Here is a 23,905-nt window from a genome sequence, read left to right on the forward strand (position 1 = left end):
GAAAACAGTTTGCATTATCTGATCTTCCCACAGCAAAACATCACTAATACCACAAAGATTATATTATGTTCAACACGCTCAGTCATTTGTATTTTTATCCTTAATGTTTGCCAGAAAGGAGGACAGCTCCAGTCATTTTCAGGATATATTTAGGACGACCATTACAGCAGGAAGAATACAAACAATAAACAACATAAAACAGTAATTTTCACAGTGGAAGAATCGTTTAAAAAGACGTCTCATGCTGTTTACAGTGTAAGCTTCAGTTTTCATGACCAACCAATGAAAAACAAACAAACAAACAAACAAACAAACAAACAAAGAGAGCCTTGTACAAATTTAACAAAGGTTTTTATTAAAAGAGTTCAGGACATGGCACCTGTGAGCTGTACAGGTATTTCTCTTTTTCATTGTCCCTCACTTATGGGTACAAACATGGTATAAACACACTATTTCTTAAGGCCTGTGCTGTGCAATAATGGTTTCCTGCCACATAAAACAAAGTGTAGCATGGTGTGACATTGATAGAAATGCAGAATGACAAACTACAGCACAGGACATGCAGAGTGCAGCGATCAGCTCAGCACAAATTCTGTCTCATTTACTCAACCTGGCAGTCAGCTCAGGATGTGCTCTTCCTATGTGAAAAGGGCTTTAAGAATAAGTCTGTGACATACATGATGTATACATATATAATCACTGAAACCAGCTAACTAATACACAAACAGAGCTTCTTTTATGCCTTATTTGTAGGTGATCAGCACAGACAGGGACCTTTCCCATGTTAGGTGAATGTGCTGATCACCACACTCACAGGTCTTTTTCTAGCTCCATATTTTCATTCTTGGACTTCACTGCAGGAGCTTGAGATGAGACTTTTTAACCCCACCTGCTTTTAACCCAGGTTCTTCTGATTGGCTTTGCTTCAGAAAAAGGATTTCACAGCAGCTGGGTAGACTTTTGTGCAGTCACAGCCGTGTGTTTGAGATGGCCAAGACTGAAAGTAGATTATGTTGATTATTATTATATGTTATAGGTGATACTGTGCTGCTGTTCTGTGTCCACATTTCTGTATAGGCAGGTGTAACCCAGTGTTAAAAATGGGATTGAAAGTATAAATATTCATACTCTCACAATGGGAATAAATATTGATAAAAACAAAGTTAAAATATAATAAATACTGATAAAAAGCATGTAAATATAAGTTAATTAATGTGTACATATGTATATGTAATATATAAATGGTGTGGGGGCAGGACTTAGTCCTGTAGAGTGTGTTTGTCAAATCCACTGAGCAACCAATCATTGGCCGGTCTGACCCTCCCCCAGTCTGCGCGCTGCTCAGACACCTGTGTGTGCCTTCGTGTGCCAGTGAGATACGCCAGAGACACAGACAGTGAAAGATCAGTTTACCCGTGCAGCGAAGAAGCTAGCTGGATAGTGAAAGTCCTTTTTTCGGCGAGAATAATAAGAGTGATACTGTATTCCAGAGGCCGTGAGCCAACGTGAGCACTGTGAAGCCCCGTGTAGCATTTGTTGCTTCACATGGTCAGGTTTTTTCCCTTTGCTTATTTGGATTGGATTGGTTTTGAGGACCTGAGAAGAATCGAGGATCCCTTTTCCAGTACTGGATGGTGAGCCCAGCCCGAAGAGCCGGATGAACTGGTAGATTGTAACCCGACTGGTTACAATCACACTGAGTGACTATTGAACATTGAAAGACTGAAATTGACTTTAAAAAAGACACAAAAGACAATATATCCTTGAGTCGACCATTTGTGGGGTTTATTTTGTTTTCAAGAAGCGCGCTCTACTTTTGTTAAATGTGCACAACTTGCTAAACTTTAATAATTGCTAATAAATGCGATTGTGTTTTCTACACCTACTGTGTACAAGTACTCTGTTGTCATACACCCTTGGCTCCTACGAATCTAGAACCTGTCTGATCTGGTCCATATTTCCCTTCTGTCCTCGTACTGTGGTTAAAGGTAACTATACTGCCGCACTACAGGCAAAGAAGGCAGTAGCACTAACAGGTAGGGATGGGTATCGTTTAGGTTTTATCCGATACCGGTGCCAAATCGGTACTTTTGAAACGGTGCCGGTGCTTAAACGGTGCTCAAACCTGTGCTTAAAGAATGGAGAACACAAACTTTGTCCAAAAACCTCTCATGTTCAGCTGTTTTTTTTTTTTTTTTGTAAAAAGATAACAATGTTAGCCTTTTCTGGCTAACTCAGACGGAACTCAGTAGTTATTTTACAAAACCTTTATTCACCTTCAGTTACAGATGCACCTTCCAGAAGGGGAGATATACAGGGCCGGTGTCCCTCTGCAGATCTCAACTTCTTTGTCTGTTACAACCAGTCTTATAGAAGCGACCCGCCCATCGTAAAACCCACATGATGTGTTATAAACCCAAAATACCGTGTGTTTGTGTATGTATGTACGAGAATGTGAGTACCTGTGTGTGTGCGTACCTGTGTGTGCACGTGAGTAAGTGTGTGTGTGTGTCGTAACAGTTAAAGCACTGGGTGTGTGTCTCTGTATATGTGACTTCCTGCCGGTCATAAAAGTCCATCTCCTCTCCAGACCATAATTAGACCATGTGACAGTTATGAGCTTTTATTACATTCGGGGACAACAAGGGTAACAGACTCCTCCTCTCTTTACAGTCCCAGCATCCCCCAACTGTAGCTTCCTGTCTCCTTTTATGACAGGCAGACCCCCAGTGTCAATAAATTCCTCTCCCTCTACACAATTACACACACTCTCAGGCCTATAGCTAAACCAAACTAAAACACACACACATTCACAAATCCTTTCCTATTCCTCTGATCTACAGCTCGACCATCTCATCTAAGCAAATTTAAGCTCATTATATTCTAATAACTGTTTTCTTGTACTCACAAATGGAGTTGAAGTTTGTTTGGGATCTGAATTGCTCTGTAGTTTATATCACAGGAGCACATCTCAGATTTGTTTTAATGTCATCAGGAGGCTGGCTTAATCTTCCCAGCAGCCTCTTGTACACAGAAAGGGTAAATTTGTGTGTTACAAGAACAACACACAAATAGATTACACACATTTTTTTCCTCCTGTACATCTTTCCTGTTTTACTGTTGTCTTCAAACATTACTCATGAAACCACCCCAAAATAACAACAGCGCCTTTCTTGGAAGTTACTGAAAACTGAACTGAAGCTGTAGTGAACACAAACAGAGGAACAAACTGGCTGATGTAACCTGACCTCAGGCAGCCGGGCGTGACAGCTGTGTTTGCATATGGAAATATACTTGGTTCAGTGTCCTGTAAGGACTGATGAAACAGGTACAGAGTGAAAGAAGGACACACAGCAAACGTCTGTATTTTACCTTTTATTTATTTTCTGTCCTGCTACTAATGAATTATTAGCCAGACAGCTTTCTTGTGAACGATGTTAAATATTTCTGTTAGTACACATCATCATGTGAAGCTGAGGTTGATTATATGGGATAATGTTGTCCTCTGAAAGAGACTCGTGACCACAAAACGTTTGAGAACCTCTTTTCTGGACCGAGGAGACTGAAGGTTTCCCACTGCAGGCAGAACAGACTCTGTTGGAAGGACTAAAAGTGAGACATGAACCATTAATTTGTTTTGTTTTTTGTTCTGTTTTGTTTTCAGACATTTGTTATTTAAGTTCATCATGGCTGACATGATTGTTAATGCCTCTGGATGATGAGCTCTCTGTGTAGTTTGTCATATTTGATTCGGGTTGGTTGGGTCATTTCTGGTAGCAGGGCTCTAGACTGCAACCAATTGGGTTGCAAATGCAACTAAATTTTTCAATGGTGCCACAAAAAAAAAAATCCTATGTCGCAGGTCTCCACAACTCTGAAAGTCTCCGTGTGATCAACACCAAACACACATTATGCCCATATTGTCGTCTAAACCAATCTGAGATTGTCAGGAGCAGGACCTCTCTGATTGGCCATGGTCCAAAAATTCCTGTAGTCCTTCACGTGTACGTTTGAAAGTGCAGGTGGATAGAGAGAGGTGAGTAGCTTGAATAAAGCGATAGCAGGTGAGAGCAGGTAAACGGATTCCACACAAAGACATAAACACAGAGCGCGGACCCGACGCATCAGAATAAGCTTTCTCTTTCTCGGCTTTCTCACTCGACGACCTGTAAGTGGACACGCCGTCAGGGCTGGAAGCTGACAGCTCACTGGTTCTGATGCATCACTGATTCTGGGGAGGGAAATGTGTTATTCAAAACTTTATCAGGACACAGAGTCCTACAGTTCATACGAAAATTCTTATTCAATTAAAATGTTAAACACTCTTCAGTAAGTGGATAATTTATGTTTTGCTGTTTAAAACTTTCACTTGATAGATGAAATTCAGTAGCCAGGGGCAGGAAATTCAGCCAAACATCAGAACAAAGCAGTGACGTTATAAACTTGTTATACTAGTTGGACAGTGTGGGCGTGTCATCCGGTTACAGTGAGCAGCTGTATTCAAATCATTAACATCTAAGAAATAAACAAGGAAGTGAGCTCCAGAATAAAACACACTGATGGTGGACACTTAGTGAGCTTTGAATTATTTTTATTTTGTTTCTTTCAAAAATGATTTTATTTTTCATTTTTTGTTGTTTATAAAATTATTTTTAATATATTATTTTAAGATGTGTCTTTAAATCCTTCAGTGGTTACACACAGTCTGGAGGGGAAGTAAGTGAAAAATAGCTGAAGTAGAGGATGCTTTCTAGAATGTGTGTTATGTGCCATGAAAATACCTTTACTTAAATACAGACTCAAACTCCTGAAGCATAAAGTGATGAAGGGAAGTAAGACAAGATCTTAATAGAAAAAGAACAGAATCAAAACTTATCCCAGTGCAGACAGACGGTGTTCAGGAAGATGATGAATAAATTAATCTTTGATCTGATTTATATTATATGGTTTTTTTGTTTGTATTTTTGTTCCATTTAATCTTTTGTTTGAAAAGTGTGATCATCACAATGATTGTTTTTTGACTCTTTGATGGTCAGATTGATCTTTTTGACAAACAATGAAACCTTAGTTATAAAGTAATATAATATAAAAGTATAATTATGATGAAACAGGTCACCACCTTGTAGCTATCAAATATCTCAATAAACAGAAATAAAGCCAAGTTATAATCTGTGTTTTATTCTCACTTTTCTCTTCCATCAGGTGACTGCAGGTTACAAACATGGAAAGGTATCACACTCTAAACCTTGTATTATCTTCACTGCTAAAAGAACAAATACAGAAATGTTTTCAAATTACATGCAGTAACTTCATCATCTGCTCTTTCTTTTGCTAATTAATTTTAACCCTGAAAAGTTTTTCTAATATATCTTTCACCTGGAGAGTAAAAAATGGTACATATATAACTTTTCCTGATTCCTTTCCTCACTCCTCAGACCAGACTCTCCTGAACATGAACCTGAGCCGAGTCTCAGCACTCAACAGGAAGACCGTCCTGACTTTAAAAGCAGGAAATTGTCTCCTGATGCAAAGTAAGAATTAACTGAATGGATCCAGGAGTAATCAGTGAGAAGTTTTAGTTTGCCACATGTGTAATCATTTATTATTATTATTATTATTATTATTATTATTATTATTATTATTATTATTATTATTATTATTAATGATGTTGTTGTTGTTGTTTTATTGATGTGTTCATAAAAAGAAGAAAACACAGCAACAAATAGACTAAAAAGAACAGAAGTCATTTGTTGCGAAGAGCATCAAACTTTTTAGCCTTATTTTTTAGTCTTACTGTAATATCATCACTGTGACTAGCTCCAAGTTTATTCGGTACTTTTTGTGTCAGAAGGCTAAACATGTAATTTCTCTGCCTGATGGTCTTTTTCTGTGTTCACCAGGATCACTGAGACACCAGATGCCCTTGAACCTGAACCTGGACCCAGCTGTGTGTCTTTGAAGAGTGATCGGTCAATGGATTTCCTCTTCCACTTTAAAGGACCAAAACCGGCTGCTGCTGAGGAGTAAGAAAGTTCACACCTACCTTAAAGCTATGTAGTGCATCTGGCCTCAGTCCTGAAATTTAGGACCTCTATGAGTAAGACTGAAAGACTGCTTTTTTTTTTAAATCTATCATAACAGCCCTGCATTCCCTGCACTGGCCATCACGCTGATTATAATTTATGTGGTAATCAGCAGGAATGGGTCAGCAATTAGTCAGTTTGACTCTGATACTGTGGGTGCTCGTTTTGCTTAGGAAGGTGAAATGATCTACAGCTGTCTGTGTGGTGCTGAAAGCCACGATACAAGCTGCTGGAATTCTTTAAATATTAAATAAAAGTGCTTCAATGCTTCCTTTATATTCCAGCTTGAACCACCCTTGATCCATGTTATCATAATCTCATAATTCATAGTGACCATCCCAGCATTCATGAAAATCATTAACAAAACTGGTTGTTACAGCCCAGTCTAGGGGTACCGAAACGAAACATAAGGGTTAGGAAAGATGTGATCCGACCCTGGTCCCCAAAACCATACCCAGAAGCCAAATCTTTGAAGTGAACGGTGGTTTATTTGTGGCTACACTGAAAACTTAACTCTGGGGTGAACAAAGGCCAAAATAACAAACAGAACAAGCTAAGTCGGGAAAGGAGGTGCTATCTAAAACCCTAGATGAATCAAAAACCAAACAAAGGACAAGTGCTACGCCTAACTTTCTAACTGAATTAAACAGGAGGAAATAATACTAGAAACAATAAGGCAGCTCACCCCTTCTGCTTCAGTGCCTATTTACAAGTGAAAACTAATTTACACACTATATACAAACTCTGTGAATCTCAGGAATAACACACAAATCACAGGGTTTGGAAGCCAGTTTCAGGTCTGCCACATGATGAGGGGACTCCAACTCTATCAAGACAATCTTCCATTCCAGGAAGAGGAGAAGAGTCAGGTTTGGTCGCACTGTTTACTTTTCGAAAATCGTAGGATTTTGTAAACCTTTGGTGCAAGAAGACATGGGGAACTCCATGCACTGGAGCTCAGGACAGCTAGATTATTTTCCAGAAAGTAGGAAACTTCTTGCTAAAAAAGTGCACGTTTGGTAGGGTTCACACGATAAGCCTGTTTTTTGATTGTCACCTACATCTATGTCATGTTTAAGGACCGTAGAGCGAGACAAAGTGTCTGCAACAGGAACGGATGGTCTTTTATAAGACAGCACATATCGTTCTGGGCAGCGTCATCTAAATGTTTTTGGTGGGATTTTAAATTGTCTAATATTTCAGAGTTTCTGAGTCGGGAGCAACTCTCAGCACAAACGAAAACTAAGCCATCACTTTTTGGATTATACTGAGACAAAGACACTGGCACCACTACAGGCAGGGACGACGGCACAGCATGGGATGAAGAGGAGTTTACACCGACACTGTAAACAAAATAAGACTTCATCAGGTTGACGTGACACAAACAACGTTTTCTCCTATGGTCTGGGGTACCTATAACATAATCTCTGTCACTCAGTTTCTCTTGGACAGTTTAGGGCCCACAGAACTTTGCAAGGAGAGAAGATCCAGGACTGGGTAGGAGAGTCAACACTTGGTCACCTACTTCAAAACTTCTCTGAACGGATCTCTTATCAAATTTTCTTTTCATTTTTTATTTTTTATTTTCTTCTGAGATACGGAAAGAGAACACGTGGAATTATGTTTTCTTTATTCCCTTTAAAGCCAGTCGGGCTCTGTTTTGTGTAACTATTTTTAAATCCCGGTAGAACTTCAACCACGTAAGCTAGCACAATAATTTTTTTTGCTTATGAAATAATAGAAGTTATTCTTACATCTTATACCATAAGCTAGTGATGTGCGGATCGATCCTAAAATATCGATTCCTCCGATACCAATCATTTATGTTCTAGAATCGATTCTCACATTAAAATATCGATATTTTAGTAATTTAGAGTAAATTTGTAGTTTATCATTAACAGGAACACAGTGGAAAGAAACTATAACTCCCTCAATATATCAACTGAGACATCGCGCTCAGCGAAGCTTAAAACCTCCAATAAACTGAGACTGAACATCAACTCTGTTAATGAGCACAATCATGCAATGTGTATAAACCGACTTTGGCTGCACCTGTAAGTGAAAGGTTAATAACAGTAAGTTTCATAAACATCTTTAATACAATATCAATGCTGTAAGGGATATTATTAATGCAATGTTAATAATGTGAGTTATATTGTAGCAATAAAATAATATCCTCTATTTCCACATGGGAAACTATTTTGTGCAACTTTATTGTATTTATAGTTTTGAGGGATAAACCTCTTAAATTTCTCTAACTAGAAATATATGTTAAAAAAACGATTTGCAATTTATGTAATTACTATTCACTTAATGCATACATATTATTAAAAAATCTATAATGGTATGGTTGTACTGATGTATAGCAACTTGAAATGCTCCCAAAAATGGCACTGTAGCATGTAAAAATATAATATAAGCTCTGGCGGACTTGGTTCTATGGTAGGTCTTAAAGGGTTAAAGAACATACGTAATCTAACACGTTTTGATTTGGGATAACTGTCTGAGGGATATCTCTTTGAGCAGTCACAAATGACCATGCACTGTGTCCAAACACCAGCTCTGCGGGACTGAAAATCGTCGACCCCTGCACACTCTCTGTCACTGCTAGAAGAAGAAGTGGCAGACCCTCATCCCACTCTCTTCTTGACTTGAGGAAGAACCTCCCCATCATGGCTTTTGATGTTTTTTGGAAACCCTGAAGCGCACCCTGTGATTTGTGATGATACATACTGGGTTTTTGATGCATTACGCCAAGAAATTTCAAGACCTGAGCAAATATCTTAGACATAAAATTTGATCCTTGGTCCGTTTGAACAGATTTTGGAAAACCGAAAGTGGAGAATACGTTTACTAGCACTCTGACAACAGCTTTGACTTTGCGAGTGCGTAACAGAATAGCCTTGGGGAAGCGTGTGGCGGTGCACATCAAAGTCAAAATATACTGATGTCCTGACTTTGTTTTGGGAAGTGGACCTACACAATCAATGAGTATGTGCTCAAATGGTTCCCCTAAAGCTGGGATTGGATGTAATGAAGCAGGTGGAATAACTTGGTTTGGTTTACCACTAACCTGACAAATGTGGTAGGAGTGGCAGTAAGTTTTTCTAATTCCTAAATGTCCGGAGAAACTGTCATGTGCAAGACTGAGTACCTGGGGTTAGAACTTTTGCGATACAGCTATCTGTTGAAAAACATTCCAGTCAAGATCATTAAATGAGGGAGGGTGCCATTTACGCATTAACATGTCATTTTCAATGCTGTAAACTCAGGGATTTTGATCGCTGGAATTCGCAGCAAGTAGACATTTGGCCAGAGTTGGATAATTTTGTCTCAGGATCATCTTCACAGCATAGAAAAGAGTCAGACAAGTCAACATCACCGTATTTGCGCTTGTGACAACACAGGCAAGCAAGACCTGAATGGCAGCAGGAGTGATGATGAGGGGAGCAATCAGCCACCGTTAGCTCTCCAATCAGGAAGGACCTGCAGATTCTTAAAGATATAGCACAGAAGAAAACTCTAGCCGGCCAGGGCCGTAACATTGATAAAGGACCACAGCAAATCTTTTTTTTTTAACCGTAATATTGACATTTTTCTGCATGAAATAACACTGCAAAGTGCATTGGGATGTAATAAGATGATAATATTAATAATATTAATAATAATAATAATAATAATAATGATAGATTGCATTTATATAGCGCTTTTCAAGACCCTCAAAGCTCTTGATCATTTTGTAGTTCACCGTCTGGACACTGAACACCACAGATGTAGATGTATTGTAGGCAGATTCAAGGTGTCATCATGTGCTTTTTTATTTTTTTAGGTGTATTCTTAGTTTTCTCCTCAGAAAATATTCAGCTGTTCCTCGAAGATGCTCTTTCTTGCTACTGGTATTGTAAACACACAAAGGCCAAATTTTTTAATAAAAGTCTTGGGCGACCGTGGCTCAGGGGGTTGGGAATCGCATCTGTAACCGGAAGGTCGCCGGTTCTGTCAGTCTGCCCCAGGGCAGCTGTGGCTACAACCGTAGCTTGCCTCCACCAGTGTATGAATGTGAGAGTGAATGAATAGTGGTATTGTAAAGCGCTTTGGGTGCCTTGAAAAGCACTATATAAATTCAATCCATTATTATTATAAAAATATGAATCTGACTTTTTTTTTTTCTTTTTGCAATGTACAGAGCATATCTATAATATGGTCAGTACAAGAACACACTTTAGTACAGAACCATCACTGACCTGTTAGTTAGACTAGTGGAGTCCAATAAATGAATAAATAAATAAGTGTATAAACTGACACAATAGATTTGTTACAGCACAGTTGTGCTTGTTTTAATCAGGATGATCATCAAACAGCAGAAGAAGAAATCCTTGGCTTGTATTTATGTGCAAAATGGTTCTAATTTCTTCATGATGTCTCCACAGAGCTGATCAGGAGAGTCTTCATCATGCCCAGCAGCATCAAACCAATCTGGACTCGGTGTTTAAGGTTTGTACATGTACACCTACCTGTTTTTTTTAAATTGTTTTCATGTTTCTCAGTCCAATATTCATCATAACTTAATGGCAAAATAACAAACATACTCCAACAGTGAATTAGTTTCACTTTATTATTACTTATAAAGCACTTTTCAAAACAAAGTTTTGAGAACATAACATGATCCGCAAATAAGGTGCAAGTACACTGCACAGCCACGTGATTAACAGTAGTTACCATGCCTAGCTAGCTGCATCTTTCTGTCAACAACCTCCATTTTAGACCCACCTACAGACACGTTACTGGACAGATGTCACATGCAGTAAATTTGGGCCAACGTGGGTTTTGGCCTTGCAACATCTGATTGGTTGAAGTGACGTGAACGTGGCATCATTGCTATTGGCTCAAACGATTAAAAAGAGGTGTCAATCATGCAAATTGACCAAAAGAGACCAAATTTACAGCCCCTCAGAGTTTAAAGGACCAGAGGCCAATTAAACGCTCTATGCGCACAGCAGAAAAGGGCCATTACCATGTAAATGTTAATTCTTCAAAAATATATTTAAAAAAAGCATTTTCAGGCCTGTTAATAAAATTAATTTATTTCTGCTCTTAAATACCTAAAAAATTCAACTGGCATGGTGTCCAATTGTGTGCCAAAATTAGACATTTTTGTACAACGTCTGGATATTCATGTATTGACTAGGCTGTAATTTTTCACTGTTTCACTTTACAAACAGAAATCTTTGCACAGATGATGTTTATTTTTGGTTACTGAATTTCTGTAATGAAATGTAAACTGAGGCATATTTTTAAAAGGGTTATATGCAATTATTTATTTATTTTTTAAATTAGGCGAGGATAAAATCTACTTACTTTTTCTGTGTTCCAGTCTCAGTAACTTTGACACAGTAATATCTGCTTCAATATATACACCTCTGATGAAATTTCACAAGTGTTAGCTTTATTTTGATACCAAGATTCTAAGGACAGAGTTTGTAATTGCAGAGAAATAATCAATTAAATTTGAGCATTGCATTTTCAACCAGGAAGCTCAGAAACCCCTTTGGGGTTTAAGAGGTTAAAAAAATCAGTACTAATGATTACTTAATTTAATTTATGTTATTATTTTATTATTTTCTGTCACCTAAGTCACTCTATAACACTACAGGCACGCCAGAAAGTACAGGGTACTTAAGGTGTACTTATTTATCACATTTCTGTCAGAAATGTAAATTTCTGAAAATGTCCTTACATCAATAAAAACCAAAATGACACACTTATCCAAAAAATTATCCTTATCTTATAACACTGACATTTTGGAATTATATATTTTTTCTCTGGCAGAAGTTTTAATTTAATTAGTTACCTGCATATCTTTTAACGCTGTATTTCTGTTAAATTGAAAACACACAAAAAAACAAATCTGTAAAAAAGTGTTTTTTACTATGAAGATCTGATTTTTTTATGAATTCAGATTGTGTCATTATTTTCCAGATGCTAGAGGACAGCATTATCATGTTTGTGAAGAACGAGCTAAAGAAGATGCAGAATGATCTGAATCCAGATTATTCAGAGTGGCAGAGGGATGAAGAGGAGGTGTTGGACAGTGAGGAAGAGAAGCAGAGAAGGAGCAGCAGAGAGGCATTTCTGAAACTTGCAGTTAACTTCCTGAGAATAATGAAACAGGAGGAGCTGGCTGACTGTCTGCAGAGCAGTGAGAGGATTTCTCTTCATAAATTCAGTCTTTACAGGAATGAAATTGTCACAATTTCTATAATTATAACACTCGTGTTTCTGGTGCTTTCCTGTAGAAAGTCCTGATCCACTTTGTGAGAATAATTTTAAATGTAACCTAAAGAAGAAGTTTCAGTGTGTCTTTGAGGGGATTGCTAAACCAGGACCCCGAACCACTCTAAATGAGATCTACACAGAGCTCTACATCACAGAGGGAGGGACCGGAGAGGTCAACACTGAACATGAGGTCAGACAGATTGAAATGTTTTCCTGGAAACCAGAGAGACCAGAAACAACAATCAGGTGTGAAGAAATCTTTAAAGCTTTGACTGAAAGAGACAAACCAATCAGAACAGTTCTGACCAAAGGAGTGGCTGGCATCGGGAAAACATTCCTGACACAAAAGTTCACTTTGGACTGGACTGAAGACAAAACCAACCAGGACATCCAGTTCATGTTTCCATTCCCATTCAGAGAGCTGAATTTAGTGAGGGATAAAAAGTTCAGCTTAGTGGGACTTATTCATCACTTTTTCACTGAAATCAAAGAAGCAGGAATCTGTAACTTTAAAAAGTTCAAAGTTGTGTTCATCTTTGATGGTCTGGATGAGTGTCGACTTCCTCTGAACTTCCACATCACTGAGATCCTCACTGATGTTACAGAGTCCACATCAGTGGATGTGCTGCTGACAAACCTCATCAGGGGAAAGTTGCTTCCTTCTGCTCACATCTGGATAACCACACGACCTGCAGCAGCCAATCAGATCCCTGCTGACTATATAGACGTGGTTACAGAGGTCAGAGGGTTCACTGACCCAACGAAGGAAGAGTACTTCAGGAAGAGACTCAGTAACATGGAAGAGGCCAACACCATAATCTCTCACATCAAGACATCACGAAGCCTCCACATCATGTGTCACATCCCAATCTTCTGCTGGATCACTGCTACAGTTCTAGAGAGCGTGATAAAAACCAAACAGGCTGGAGGAAAGCTGCCCAAGACACTAACTGAGATGTACATTCACTTCCTGGTGGTTCAGACCAAACTGAAAAACATCAAGCATGATGGAGGAGCTGAGACAGATCCTCTCTGGAGTCCAGAGAGCAGGAAGATGATTGAAGCACTGGGGAAACTGGCTTTTCAGGAGCTGCAGAAAGGAAACCTGATCTTCTATGAATCAGACCTGACAGAGTGTGACATTAATGTCAGAGAAGCCTCAGTGTACTCAGGAGTGTTCACACAGATCTTTAAAGAAGAGAGAGGGCTGTACCAAGAGAAGGTGTTCTGTTTCGTCCATTTGAGCATTCAGGAGTTTCTGGCAGCTCTTCATGTCCATCTGACATTCACCAACTCTGGTATCAACCTACTGAAAGAAGAAGAAACAGCCTCAGTGCAGAGTGGAGAATCTTCAGTAAGACATTTCTACCAGAGTGCTGTGGACAAGGCCTTACGAAGTCCAAAGGGACATCTGGAATTGTTTCTCCGGTTCCTCCTTGGTCTTTCACTGAAGACCAATCAGAATCTCTTACAAGGCCTGCTCACACAAACAGGAAACAGCTCACAGATAAATCAGGAAACAGCTCAGTATGTTAAAACAAAGATGAATGACACTCTCTCTCCAGAGAAAAGCATCAATCTGCTCCACTGTCTGAATGAATTGAATGATGACTCTGTAGTGAAGGAGGTCCAGCATCAACTGAGTTTAGGACAACTGTCCAAAGTTAATCTCTCTCCTGCTCAGTGGTCAGCTCTGGTCATTATCTCACTGTCATCAGAAACAGGTGTGGATGAGTTTGACTTGAGGAAATATTCAGCTTCAGAAGAGGCTCTTCTGCAGCTGCTGCCAGTGGTCAAAGCCTGTAAGAAAGCCCAGTAAGTATCCAGTTTAATCCTGGCAAGACATTGCTTTAAAGTGTTTATTTCAAAAGGTTGCAAAGTTCGCTGATATCCATGTCTTTCTAGGTTGGGCGGCTGTAACCTCACAGAGAGAAGCTGTGAAGCTCTTTCCTCAATTCTAAGTTCTCAGTCCTCCAGACTGAGAGAGCTGGACATGAGTAACAACAACCTACAGGATTCAGGAGTGAAGCTGCTTTGTGTTGGACTTGGGAATCCACACTGTATGCTGGAAACTCTCAGGTTAGCTGATTCTTTGTTTCAGGAGATTTGGATATTTCACAACTGTCATTATTTTATAGATTTAATATGTTGTTTCTATTGTGGTGTACGCTCTGAAAGAGAACAGTAGAGTAGAAGTGAAACACACTTCATAAATCAGAAAAATATAACTTTTGTTATGATTGTCCATCATAGCAAAACAGACAGAAAGTCAATGCTTTTTTTTCTTTTTTAAAAGTGAGTTCACAAAAGCCAGTTTGTTTGTTTTTGTAACAACTATAACTGAAATCAGAATCTGTTAATTCGACTGCATGTACATCATCAAATTCAGAGCAGTTCATTACAATGATGTGACATGTTGAATGTGTTTGAAGGCTGTCAGGCTGTCAGATCACAGGAACAGGCTTCACCGCTATGGCCACAGCTCTGTGCTACAATCCCTCCTATTTGAAAGAGCTGGACTTGAGCTATAATCATCCAGGAGACTCAGGAATGAAGCTTTTGTCTGCCCAACAGGAGGATCCACATGTGAAACTGGAAATACTCTGGTAGGAAAACAGGAAATAAAGCTGAAAATATATTTTTTCTCCAACATTTTGTAAGGAAGAGCAGATATTTACTTGAAGTCATTTAAGGGTTTATTGTAACCACTGACCTGATGGCCCGTGATATAGTGTGTATGTCCAGTCAAATGGGCAACTGTGTGGGTGAATGACTCAGAACCAATCACAGTTAAAAGCTCACCTCTGAGTCACAATCACAAAATCAATCATCTCTAACATTTTCTTGTCTTGCATGTCAAAGGTGGTGCTCAAGCATATCGCAGCTGTCACAGTCTTTGCCAAGCAGTTGCATACTGTGATATCATTCACAATAAGTGGTCATCTTGTTGATCTGCTTTAGCTCAGTGGGTGAACAGGCGACCATATGCCGTATGGCCGGAGAGCAGTAGGCCTGGGTTCAAGCAGCCTTTTGCTGCATGTCTTTTCCTCTTCCTCTCACCACTTTCCTGTCTATCTACAATATATCTATCAAATTATGGACAAAAAAGTAAAGTAAGTGATAACCTTAACTCTAAGTTTACCTTAACCTTTAATTCAAGAGAGAGGCAAAACTGACTTTTTTCAAATTAGTTTTTGCTCTGTATCAGTTCGATTATTTTCTTTGTTTCCAGACTGCCAAGTTTTGAGAGAATAATTGACTAAAAACAAATAAACAAGGCTGGGATCATGATGAGTTAGGCCTCGAAAAGTGTTTAAAATCAAATGAAATAGGCACCCACAACCTTATGACTGCATGACCTTGCAACCTCATTAAGGTTGACAATTGAGATTGTGCATTTCAATAAAAGATTGAGGTATTTATCCCAATCACACCCCATCAGGATTCATCATCATTGCCCACCTCTCTCATTGTGTGTAAAGGTTGGCTGTGTGGCAAGATTAGTTAGACCCAAAAAGCAGGACATGGGATACAAGGTGATTAAAAGGAAGCTTTATTGCTGAGCTTAACAAAATGCAAATTAAAGTTGCGGGTTAAATGCAGAAATACACAAGGAGGAATACAGAGCTTGAGGGAGAATGTAACAAATAGCTTGGGATGGGACCCTTGATACTGATGTTTGAAACTGTGTCGATCTTATGAAATTCAGTTGTTTTACTACACTGCTTTAAAGTGTTGCTCACAACACCAACATCACATAACCATCGTGTTATAGGCCTTCAATGGGGTCTATTTTATACAGAAAAGTAGAGACTGGAGACATAAGTTGTGCAGTCTCTTCCTTGTCTCTCTATTACACAGAATTTTATACCATTGTTTTCTGTTCATTTATACACACGTTCCTCTTTCCTTCAGTCATTCCTCTTGTGACAAAAAAACCATCACATTCAATCAGGTTCACATGTTAAACCCACTTGGTCTGTCACGGCAAGTGAGAAAAGCCGTGTGGAAATAATAAAGGAGAATCCAGTCGCGGGCAGTAGTGAAAGTGTGAAGGTGGTTTATTTATTGAACACAAAAAAAAGAATGGACAAACGGCAAACGGAGAACTAAACTATATTGGGACAACTAAACTACTGAGCCTGAACAAGAACACGAACACGAACACGAACCTGAACCTGAACATGAACATGAACATGAACATGAAGGAAGACGGAAGATGGTATATGACGGTGACAGCAGGGAGACACACGAAAGGAACATGGCGGATACACAGACGGACCAGCAAGACAGAAGACACGACTTAAATACACACAGAGAAAAACAGGGAGATTACACACAGGTGAGGGACACAGCTGGGAGTGATTAACGTGACGAGACAAGAGGTAAAACTGAACACACTCACATGAGACGCAGACCTTCACAATAAAACAGGAACAAAAAACCATCACACAAAGACGCAGACTCGACACTGAGAGACAGACAGAAAATGACACATGGAACTAGACCTGTACTAAGCAGACACGACCGAAGAACAAATCCTTAAACAAGAACAAACAGACACAAAGAATTCTAATAACAATAATAATAATAGCACCCGAAAACACAACAATCATTCAAAAATAAACCAAAACATCAGAACTCAAACTACTGGGTCGAACCGACCCAGAACTGTGACATGGTCGCATTGTTTTTTCCACAAGTATAGATCTACAAAATAATGATCTTATATCAGTCTCCTTATTACCAATAAATCTGTAACTAAATCCTGCTGCTGTCCAGCTTCAACAATATCTCTGTGCAGTAATATTAGCACTGCAAATAACCTGCTTATTATTACTGTTATAAACCCTTTATACCTTAAAAAATTAAACAATATATTTGCGAACAATAAACAAACATATTTTATAGTTGCCCAAAACGTCAATATAAACCAGTCTATTTACATTTAGCAATATAATGAGTAAGAACAAGGTTATGTTGAAATCATCAACTGTAAAACTTCTAGTAACATCAGGTTAAGAGTATGTCTCGGAGCTACATGTGCTACGAAATAAAACATATGTAGTAAGACCCACCACGTCTTTACACTACAAGTGGAATTGTGGCTCCCATTACAACTGGCGGGAAAGTTTGCTTCCTCTTGATCTATGAAAACAGACTTTCATACAACAGCTGTGGCCTTTAAATCAAGACAGAAAAATTTTCTTACTCTTATATGTGCATCACAGTTAGTTAACTCAAACTACTAACCAGTTTTCACACAGAAAAGTAGAGACAGGAGACATGAGGACATAGGCAGGAGGCTCCGGTCCATTCGCACCAGAACCTCTCGCCATAAGAACAGTTTCTTCCCCTCTGCTGTTGGACACATGAACAATAACCGTATGACTGTTCCCACCCCTAACACATGACCCTACGCTGTGTTCAATGCATCATTCCATGTTTGGCACTGATCACCACCTGCACTCATGTATATACCTATCTACTTAGCACTTTTAATTCTTATTCTTATTTTTATTTTCATGTCTATTTAAGCATTATTTATGACAGTATGTTTGCACTAAGCACCGCAGCAATTTCCTAATGTTGTAAACCTGCTCAACATTTGGCAATAAAACCCTTTCTGATTCTGATTCTGATGAGTTGTGTTCAGTCTGCAGGCTCTTCCGCAACTGAGGTAAGACCGTTGCAATGGCAGACTTACACACACTTACAGCTACTCACCTTTTGTGGCGATGCCACGCAATCTTCATAACCTCAACTGAAAATTCAAATTCAAATTTATTTGTCAAACACACACAACCATACACAGTATGACATGGGGGTGAAATGGTTGTAGCTGTACAATGCCCGACCATTAAATGACAGAAAAAAGTTTTAAAGTATTTGCAATTTACAGGTTACTGCAAAATTTACAAATTAACTTAGGAATTTACAGTAACAAATGTGCAAATAGCAGAAGGGATTTTAAAGATTATAAATTATAGGAAATGTGTGGTGGTGCGTGTGGTGATGTGATGTGTGTGAGAGTCCAGTCTTATAGTGATGTGTGTGGGAGAGTCCAGTCCTACACCTGGTTCAGGGCCCGAATAGCCTGGGGGAAGTAGCTCCTCCTCATTCTCTCTGTTTTGGCCTTAAGGGAGCGGAATCGCTTCCCAGACCTCAACAGTGAGAAGAGTCCATTGTTGGGATGGGAGAGGTCCATCATAATCTTCGTAGCTTTGGACTTGCACCGCTTGGAGTAGACAGCAGGTCAGGGAGCTCTGATTGAATGATGCGTTCGGCTGAGCGCACCACTCTTTGCAGATCTCGTCTGTCCTGCTTGGTGCTGTTCCCAAACCAGATGCAGATGTTTGCCGTCAGGACGCTCTCAATGGTGCAGGAGTAAAAGTTCTTGAGCACCTTTTAGGAGGAGGAGGACAACATCGAGATGGCCTACCTGGAGGAGATTAGGAACCGGGAGAATCTGATTCTGATTCTCCTGGCATCTGTTCTCCAGGTTCCTAATCTCCTCCAGGTAGGCCATCTCGATGTTGTCGGAGATCAGGCCCACAACAACAGTGTCGTCAGCAAACTTGACAATGGAGGTGGTGTCTGATGTGGCTACACAGTCATAAGTGTACAGTGAGTACAGCAGGGGGCTTAAAACACAACCCTGAGGCACTCCAGTGCTGAGTGAGATGGAGGGGGAAACTTGTTTTCCCACCCTCACTGATTGGGGTCTGTCTGTGAGGAAGTTGAGGATCCACAGACACAGTGATGAGCTGAGTACTAGATCCGTCAACTTGGTGAAAAGCTTAGAGGGAATTATTGTGTTGAATGCTGAACTGTAGTCCACGAACAGCATCCTAACATAATTCCCTCTGCAAGTGTCCAGGTGACTCAGGGATGTGTGAAGCAGGTGAGATATGACATCGTCTGCGGAACGATTAGTCCGGTAAGCAAACTGAAGTGAGTCAATGGTGGCAGGAAATGAAGAAATGATGTGATCTCTCACCAGTCTTTCAAAACACTTCATCACAATTGAAGTCAGTGCTACTGGACGGTAGTCATTGTGGCAAGTGGGCTGTTGTTTCTTTGGAACAGGAACAATAATGGACTGTTTGAAGCACGTGGGGACCACTGCTTGGGCCAGGTAGAGGTTGAAGATCTCCGTGAACACCGGTGCTAGCTGGTCAGCGCAAAAAGTGCAATATCGCAATGAAACAAAGGCTTTTACATCAGTAAATGTTTCCAGCAGATTACAACTGTGACCATACACTTGTAGGTGCCACAATAGCTAAGTGAGGTTATGATGTGTTTAACCCTGACAAGTTCTGACAAGTGCCTTCGTCATAGGTTTGGGTTTTAGTTTTCCTAATGTCTTTGAGTTTATTCATATGTTCCCCAGTCATGTCTTTGTGTTTCATCTCGCTTTTCTTTTCCTGTTTTCCCCTCCATGTGTTTCTTTCCATGCCTCCTCTGTCGGTCATGTCCATCCATGTGTCTTTTCCTCAGCCATTATGTCTCTGTGTCCCTCCCTCTCCCCCTCTCTGTCTCTCACTCACTCCCTCTTCCTCCAGACCTCCCATGTTTCTCTCCTTGTGTTCCAACCTTTCTAACCAATCTGTCATGTCCATCCCTGTCTGTTTTCTCCCCCGGCCCCTTTGTCAAGCCTTTGTCTCTTGGTCTGTGTCTCAGTGTGTTTCCTGTTTTATTTTGACAATCTCAAGTTCTGTGTTCAGTGTGTGCAGTTCTGCTTCCTCCTGTCAGATGACACCTAATTCGTTCCTGCTGTGTTCACCATGTTTTTCCACTAGAACAAGTGGGCTGTTTTCCGTTATTTTGCAAATGTACTGTTTATAAGGTTGGTGAAACCTGCAGTCAGCTGAGACTGAAGAAGTCACATGGATGGGTGACAAAACGTTTCTCCCACTGAAAACGCAAAGTCCAGATAAACAGAATTGATTTTTTGATATTATGTAACCCTTTTGTTTCATTTCCCTTTATTACCAGATGTATTGCCATACATGCCAATGTTTTGGATCAGATTGTCTTCTCAGACTTCGTCTCAGTCTGGAGCCCCAAAAGGTTTATTATGTTCACCTGGACGTAGCGTTTTCAGTGGGACAAACGTTTTGTCACTCATCCAAGTGACTTCTTTAATCTGAACCTTATATACAGTTCAATGCATAATGACTGAAACTAGCACATCTGAACAATAGGCTGTGAGGAGTTTCCCACTGAAAACGTTACATCCAGATGAACAGAATCAACCTTTTGGGATTTACTTACCTGGATGATTGAGAATGCATCAAGACTTCTCAGTCTGGAGCTTACGTGTACCATCACACCAACAAATGCAGAACCACCGTAATCTTTGGAATAGGATTTTGACTTTCCTAGTGTACAGAAAAAAAAAAGTGAAGCAAGTAGTTGTTATTTATGCAGAGCAGATATAGTCATGTGAGAAAATTAAGAATTCATCTTCAAAGTATTCCTCTTAAGTTATTCAATTCCTACTCATGCCTAAGCGGATGCTACAAGTGTGAACTGTTTTACACAGTGTCATTTATACAGGATTTTGGCTTTTTATTTACATGTCTAAATTCTTTCAATTTGCTCAGGTTGTATTTAGGTAATTTAAGAACCTTGTACAGACCAGTTGGTTTCTTTTTTTTTAAAAATTACTTTGATATATAAAACCATAGAACTGAAAGTGCATTATCGTTTTCATTTTATTATGGAATAAAAGGAAACAAGATAATTTCTCTAGAAAAGATTACTCAGACAATATAAAGGCATGTTTTCACACTAAAAGATAAAATTCTCATTTCAGTGTGGAGCCTCAAGGAGTCCAGTGGATGAGACCAGGTCTAAGGAAATGTGAGTATTTTTGATGTATCAGTTCTATTTACACCATGTTGTACTGTGTTCACATTTTTTACACTTTAGTTGTACCTCTGCCAAATATATTTTATCATGAATTTTACAAAAAAAGTTACATAGTTTCTTACTTACTTACTAACTAAAAACCAATTTCTGATGGTAACACACTCTTAAAAAAATCAAAAACTTTTGCATACCGGATCTTCTTCATAAATTAACATGAAAACCATGCAAATTAAGTTAGATGTGTTTGTGAGAGACCATTTGCACTGTGTCTCACTGTCCCCTTTAGATTTCTGTGACCTGACGCTGGATCTAAACACAGCACACAGGAACCTCAAACTGTCTGACAACAACAAGAAGGTCACACACGTGAAAGAAGACCAGCTGTATCCTGATCATGATCATAGGTTTGATCACTGGGCTCAGCTGCTCTGTACCAACAGTCTGACTGGTCGCTGTTACTGGGAGGTCGAGTGGAGAGGAGAAGTTCAAATCAGTGTAGCTTGTGTAGGAATTGGACGGAAAGGAGACGGCGATGACAGCAGGTTCGGAAGGACTGATCAGTCCTGGAGTCTCTACTGCAGTGATGATGATGGTTACTTTGGAAATTACAATTACGCATCAATAGTGATCGCTGTCCCCTCCTCGATTGTCTCTCACAAATTAGCAGTGTATGTGGACTACCCTGCAGGCACTGTGTCCTTTTACAGTGTCCTCCCTGACAGACTGGTCCACCTGCACACTTTCAACACCAAGTTCACTGAAGCACTATATGCTGGGTTTCAGCTAAAGTCACCTGGTTCCAGTGTCTCTCTCTGTGACGGCCCGGAGTGAACTTACTGCAACATGACACATTCTCACATTAGTGTGGAGCACCCAAAATTTAGTAATACATGTACAATGACAATTGTAACGGTCTTTTGCATTTGATGTTTGTTGCATTTGATGTTTGTTGCATTTGATATTTGTTAAGCTGTATGTCTGGATTTTGTTCCTTTGCGCCCTCTGGTGGTGAACTGTGTAGGGTACAGCTTTGCTGTTTGGGTCTCCACCCAGCCACTTTTCTTTTGCTAGCGCACATGGTGTCTGCATGCTGCAGCTCACAGTTAGCTCCACACATGGAGAAAATATAGTTTAAAGAGTGGAAATAATTGACAAAGAAGGTGGAAGATAAGGCAATAAGGCCATAAAGGACTATTTAGCACCTCCTGGATGTCAGCTCACGAGGTTTGTGTATTTTAAATGTTTTATTTTCTGTAATTAAGGATTTTTGATTGATTGAAACTACGTACAAGAGCGCATTTTGATGTGATGTTTTTGTTTTATTGTTTTTTCCGTGAGCAGTTCTCACGGGTTGCCAAGACCAGAATAAACCCTGTTTTATAACTACATCGTGCGTACGTCAATCCTTGAGGGTGCTACAACAATAAAGAGCTATTCTACTCTATTGAGCTTCATTTGTGTACCAAAAATGCTTCTAGATAAATGATGACTTTGTATTTTGTTTCGTTTTTTTTAACTTTCATCTACTGAAACTACCTGTTAAAGGTTAAGTTTATCTTTGGGATGGCGAGCAAAATGCATCTCTGGATCCTCCAGTATGGTGATGCTAGAGCAACCAGGAGTTTTTTGTTTTGTTTTGTTTTTTTTAATAATAGGCAGTGAAATCTCAGAGCATTCTCATTTCCCACACACAACATACCGATGATTTGTCACATAGCATTGATATGTTACGTGTTGGAAATCTCTAGTATAAATGCACACTTCATGTGTCAATTTGTATTTTATACTATTTTTTATCGCAAGAATAAAATCTGTGACAGAGTTTCTATTTGTGTGTTTTATCTGTGAACATGCATGCATGCATGCAAACTGATATTTAAAAAAAGAAATGAAGAAAATCAAACTATTCCTTATTTATTTTTTTACGGATGCTTGTTATTATACTTAAAACCTTTAGAGTACATTTTCTAACCTTTAGCCAAAAAGTAAAATTATGGAGGACATTTTCACATGATGGCCTTGATTTACCAGCAAAAATATACTTTTAATTTATCTAAATAAAGCAAACCCTCACATATTCATGGAAATGAAAAACTAGAAAACAGCTGTCAGTTTAGAAAAAAAGAGAGAAGCTACTCGTTCCTCTGTTGCCAGAAGAGGTCACGACAGTGGGTGGTTCAACATGTTTGACTTTGCTGAGTTTTACACATGATGCCCTCCCGGACCTAAAATCAAAAACAGTTTCGCACTAATGGTAAATGGACTGGTTGTTACACAGCACTTTGCTACGACCCCAAAGCGCTTTAAACAACATGTCCCATTCAACCAAACACTTTCTTCTATGCTTTTATCTAACCCCTAACACGGAAGCATTGGAGAGCAACTTGGGGTTAGTATCTTGCACAAGGATATTTGGCATGCAGACTCGTGTAATCAGGGATCAAACCACCAACCTTCCAGTCAGTAGACTGGCTCTACCTCCTGAGTTACAGCCACCACTGAAGCCTAATAACCTGTTTTAGAAGAAACTGGTCAGGATAGTACGGATTTGTTGGCATCTTCACTTAAAAGACGGTTGGTTTTATAAATGTAAATGTAGAGGAGTGGAGGCGGATGTAAAAGTACACTGTGATACAGCTCTGAGGAATTTTAAAAGCAACTTATGTATA

At 39.4% G+C, this 23,905-nt stretch overlaps 1 protein-coding gene across 1 annotated transcript; it reads left to right on the forward strand.

Annotated features, from left to right (window-relative positions):
- Positions 1 to 3,488: 3,488 nt before the first annotated feature.
- Positions 3,489 to 22,070, forward strand: LOC113017510 (protein NLRC3-like). Its single transcript, XM_026160657.1, has 11 exons — positions 3,489 to 3,612; positions 5,203 to 5,229; positions 5,436 to 5,531; positions 5,901 to 6,023; positions 10,514 to 10,577; positions 12,063 to 12,282; positions 12,380 to 14,174; positions 14,265 to 14,438; positions 14,792 to 14,965; positions 21,181 to 21,227; positions 21,523 to 22,070. The coding sequence occupies exons 2-11, from the start codon at positions 5,222 to 5,224 to the stop codon at positions 22,065 to 22,067; spliced, it is 3,246 nt and encodes a 1,081-aa protein (XP_026016442.1). The 5' UTR covers positions 3,489 to 3,612; positions 5,203 to 5,221; the 3' UTR covers positions 22,068 to 22,070.
- Positions 22,071 to 23,905: the final 1,835 nt, after the last annotated feature.

The sequence above is a fragment of the Astatotilapia calliptera genome, unplaced genomic scaffold, assembly GCF_900246225.1.
Source record: "Astatotilapia calliptera unplaced genomic scaffold, fAstCal1.2 U_scaffold_14, whole genome shotgun sequence".
NCBI lineage: Eukaryota > Metazoa > Chordata > Actinopteri > Cichliformes > Cichlidae > Astatotilapia > Astatotilapia calliptera.

Bases quoted from the DNA above. Each gene is read 5' to 3' on its own strand.
- LOC113017510 (XM_026160657.1), top strand. The intron at 6,024-10,513 runs GTAAGAAAGTTC...ATGTCTCCACAG, and splicing joins AAACCGGCTGCTGCTGAGGA to AGCTGATCAGGAGAGTCTTC. The intron at 12,283-12,379 runs GTGAGAGGATTT...GCTTTCCTGTAG, and splicing joins GGCTGACTGTCTGCAGAGCA to AAAGTCCTGATCCACTTTGT.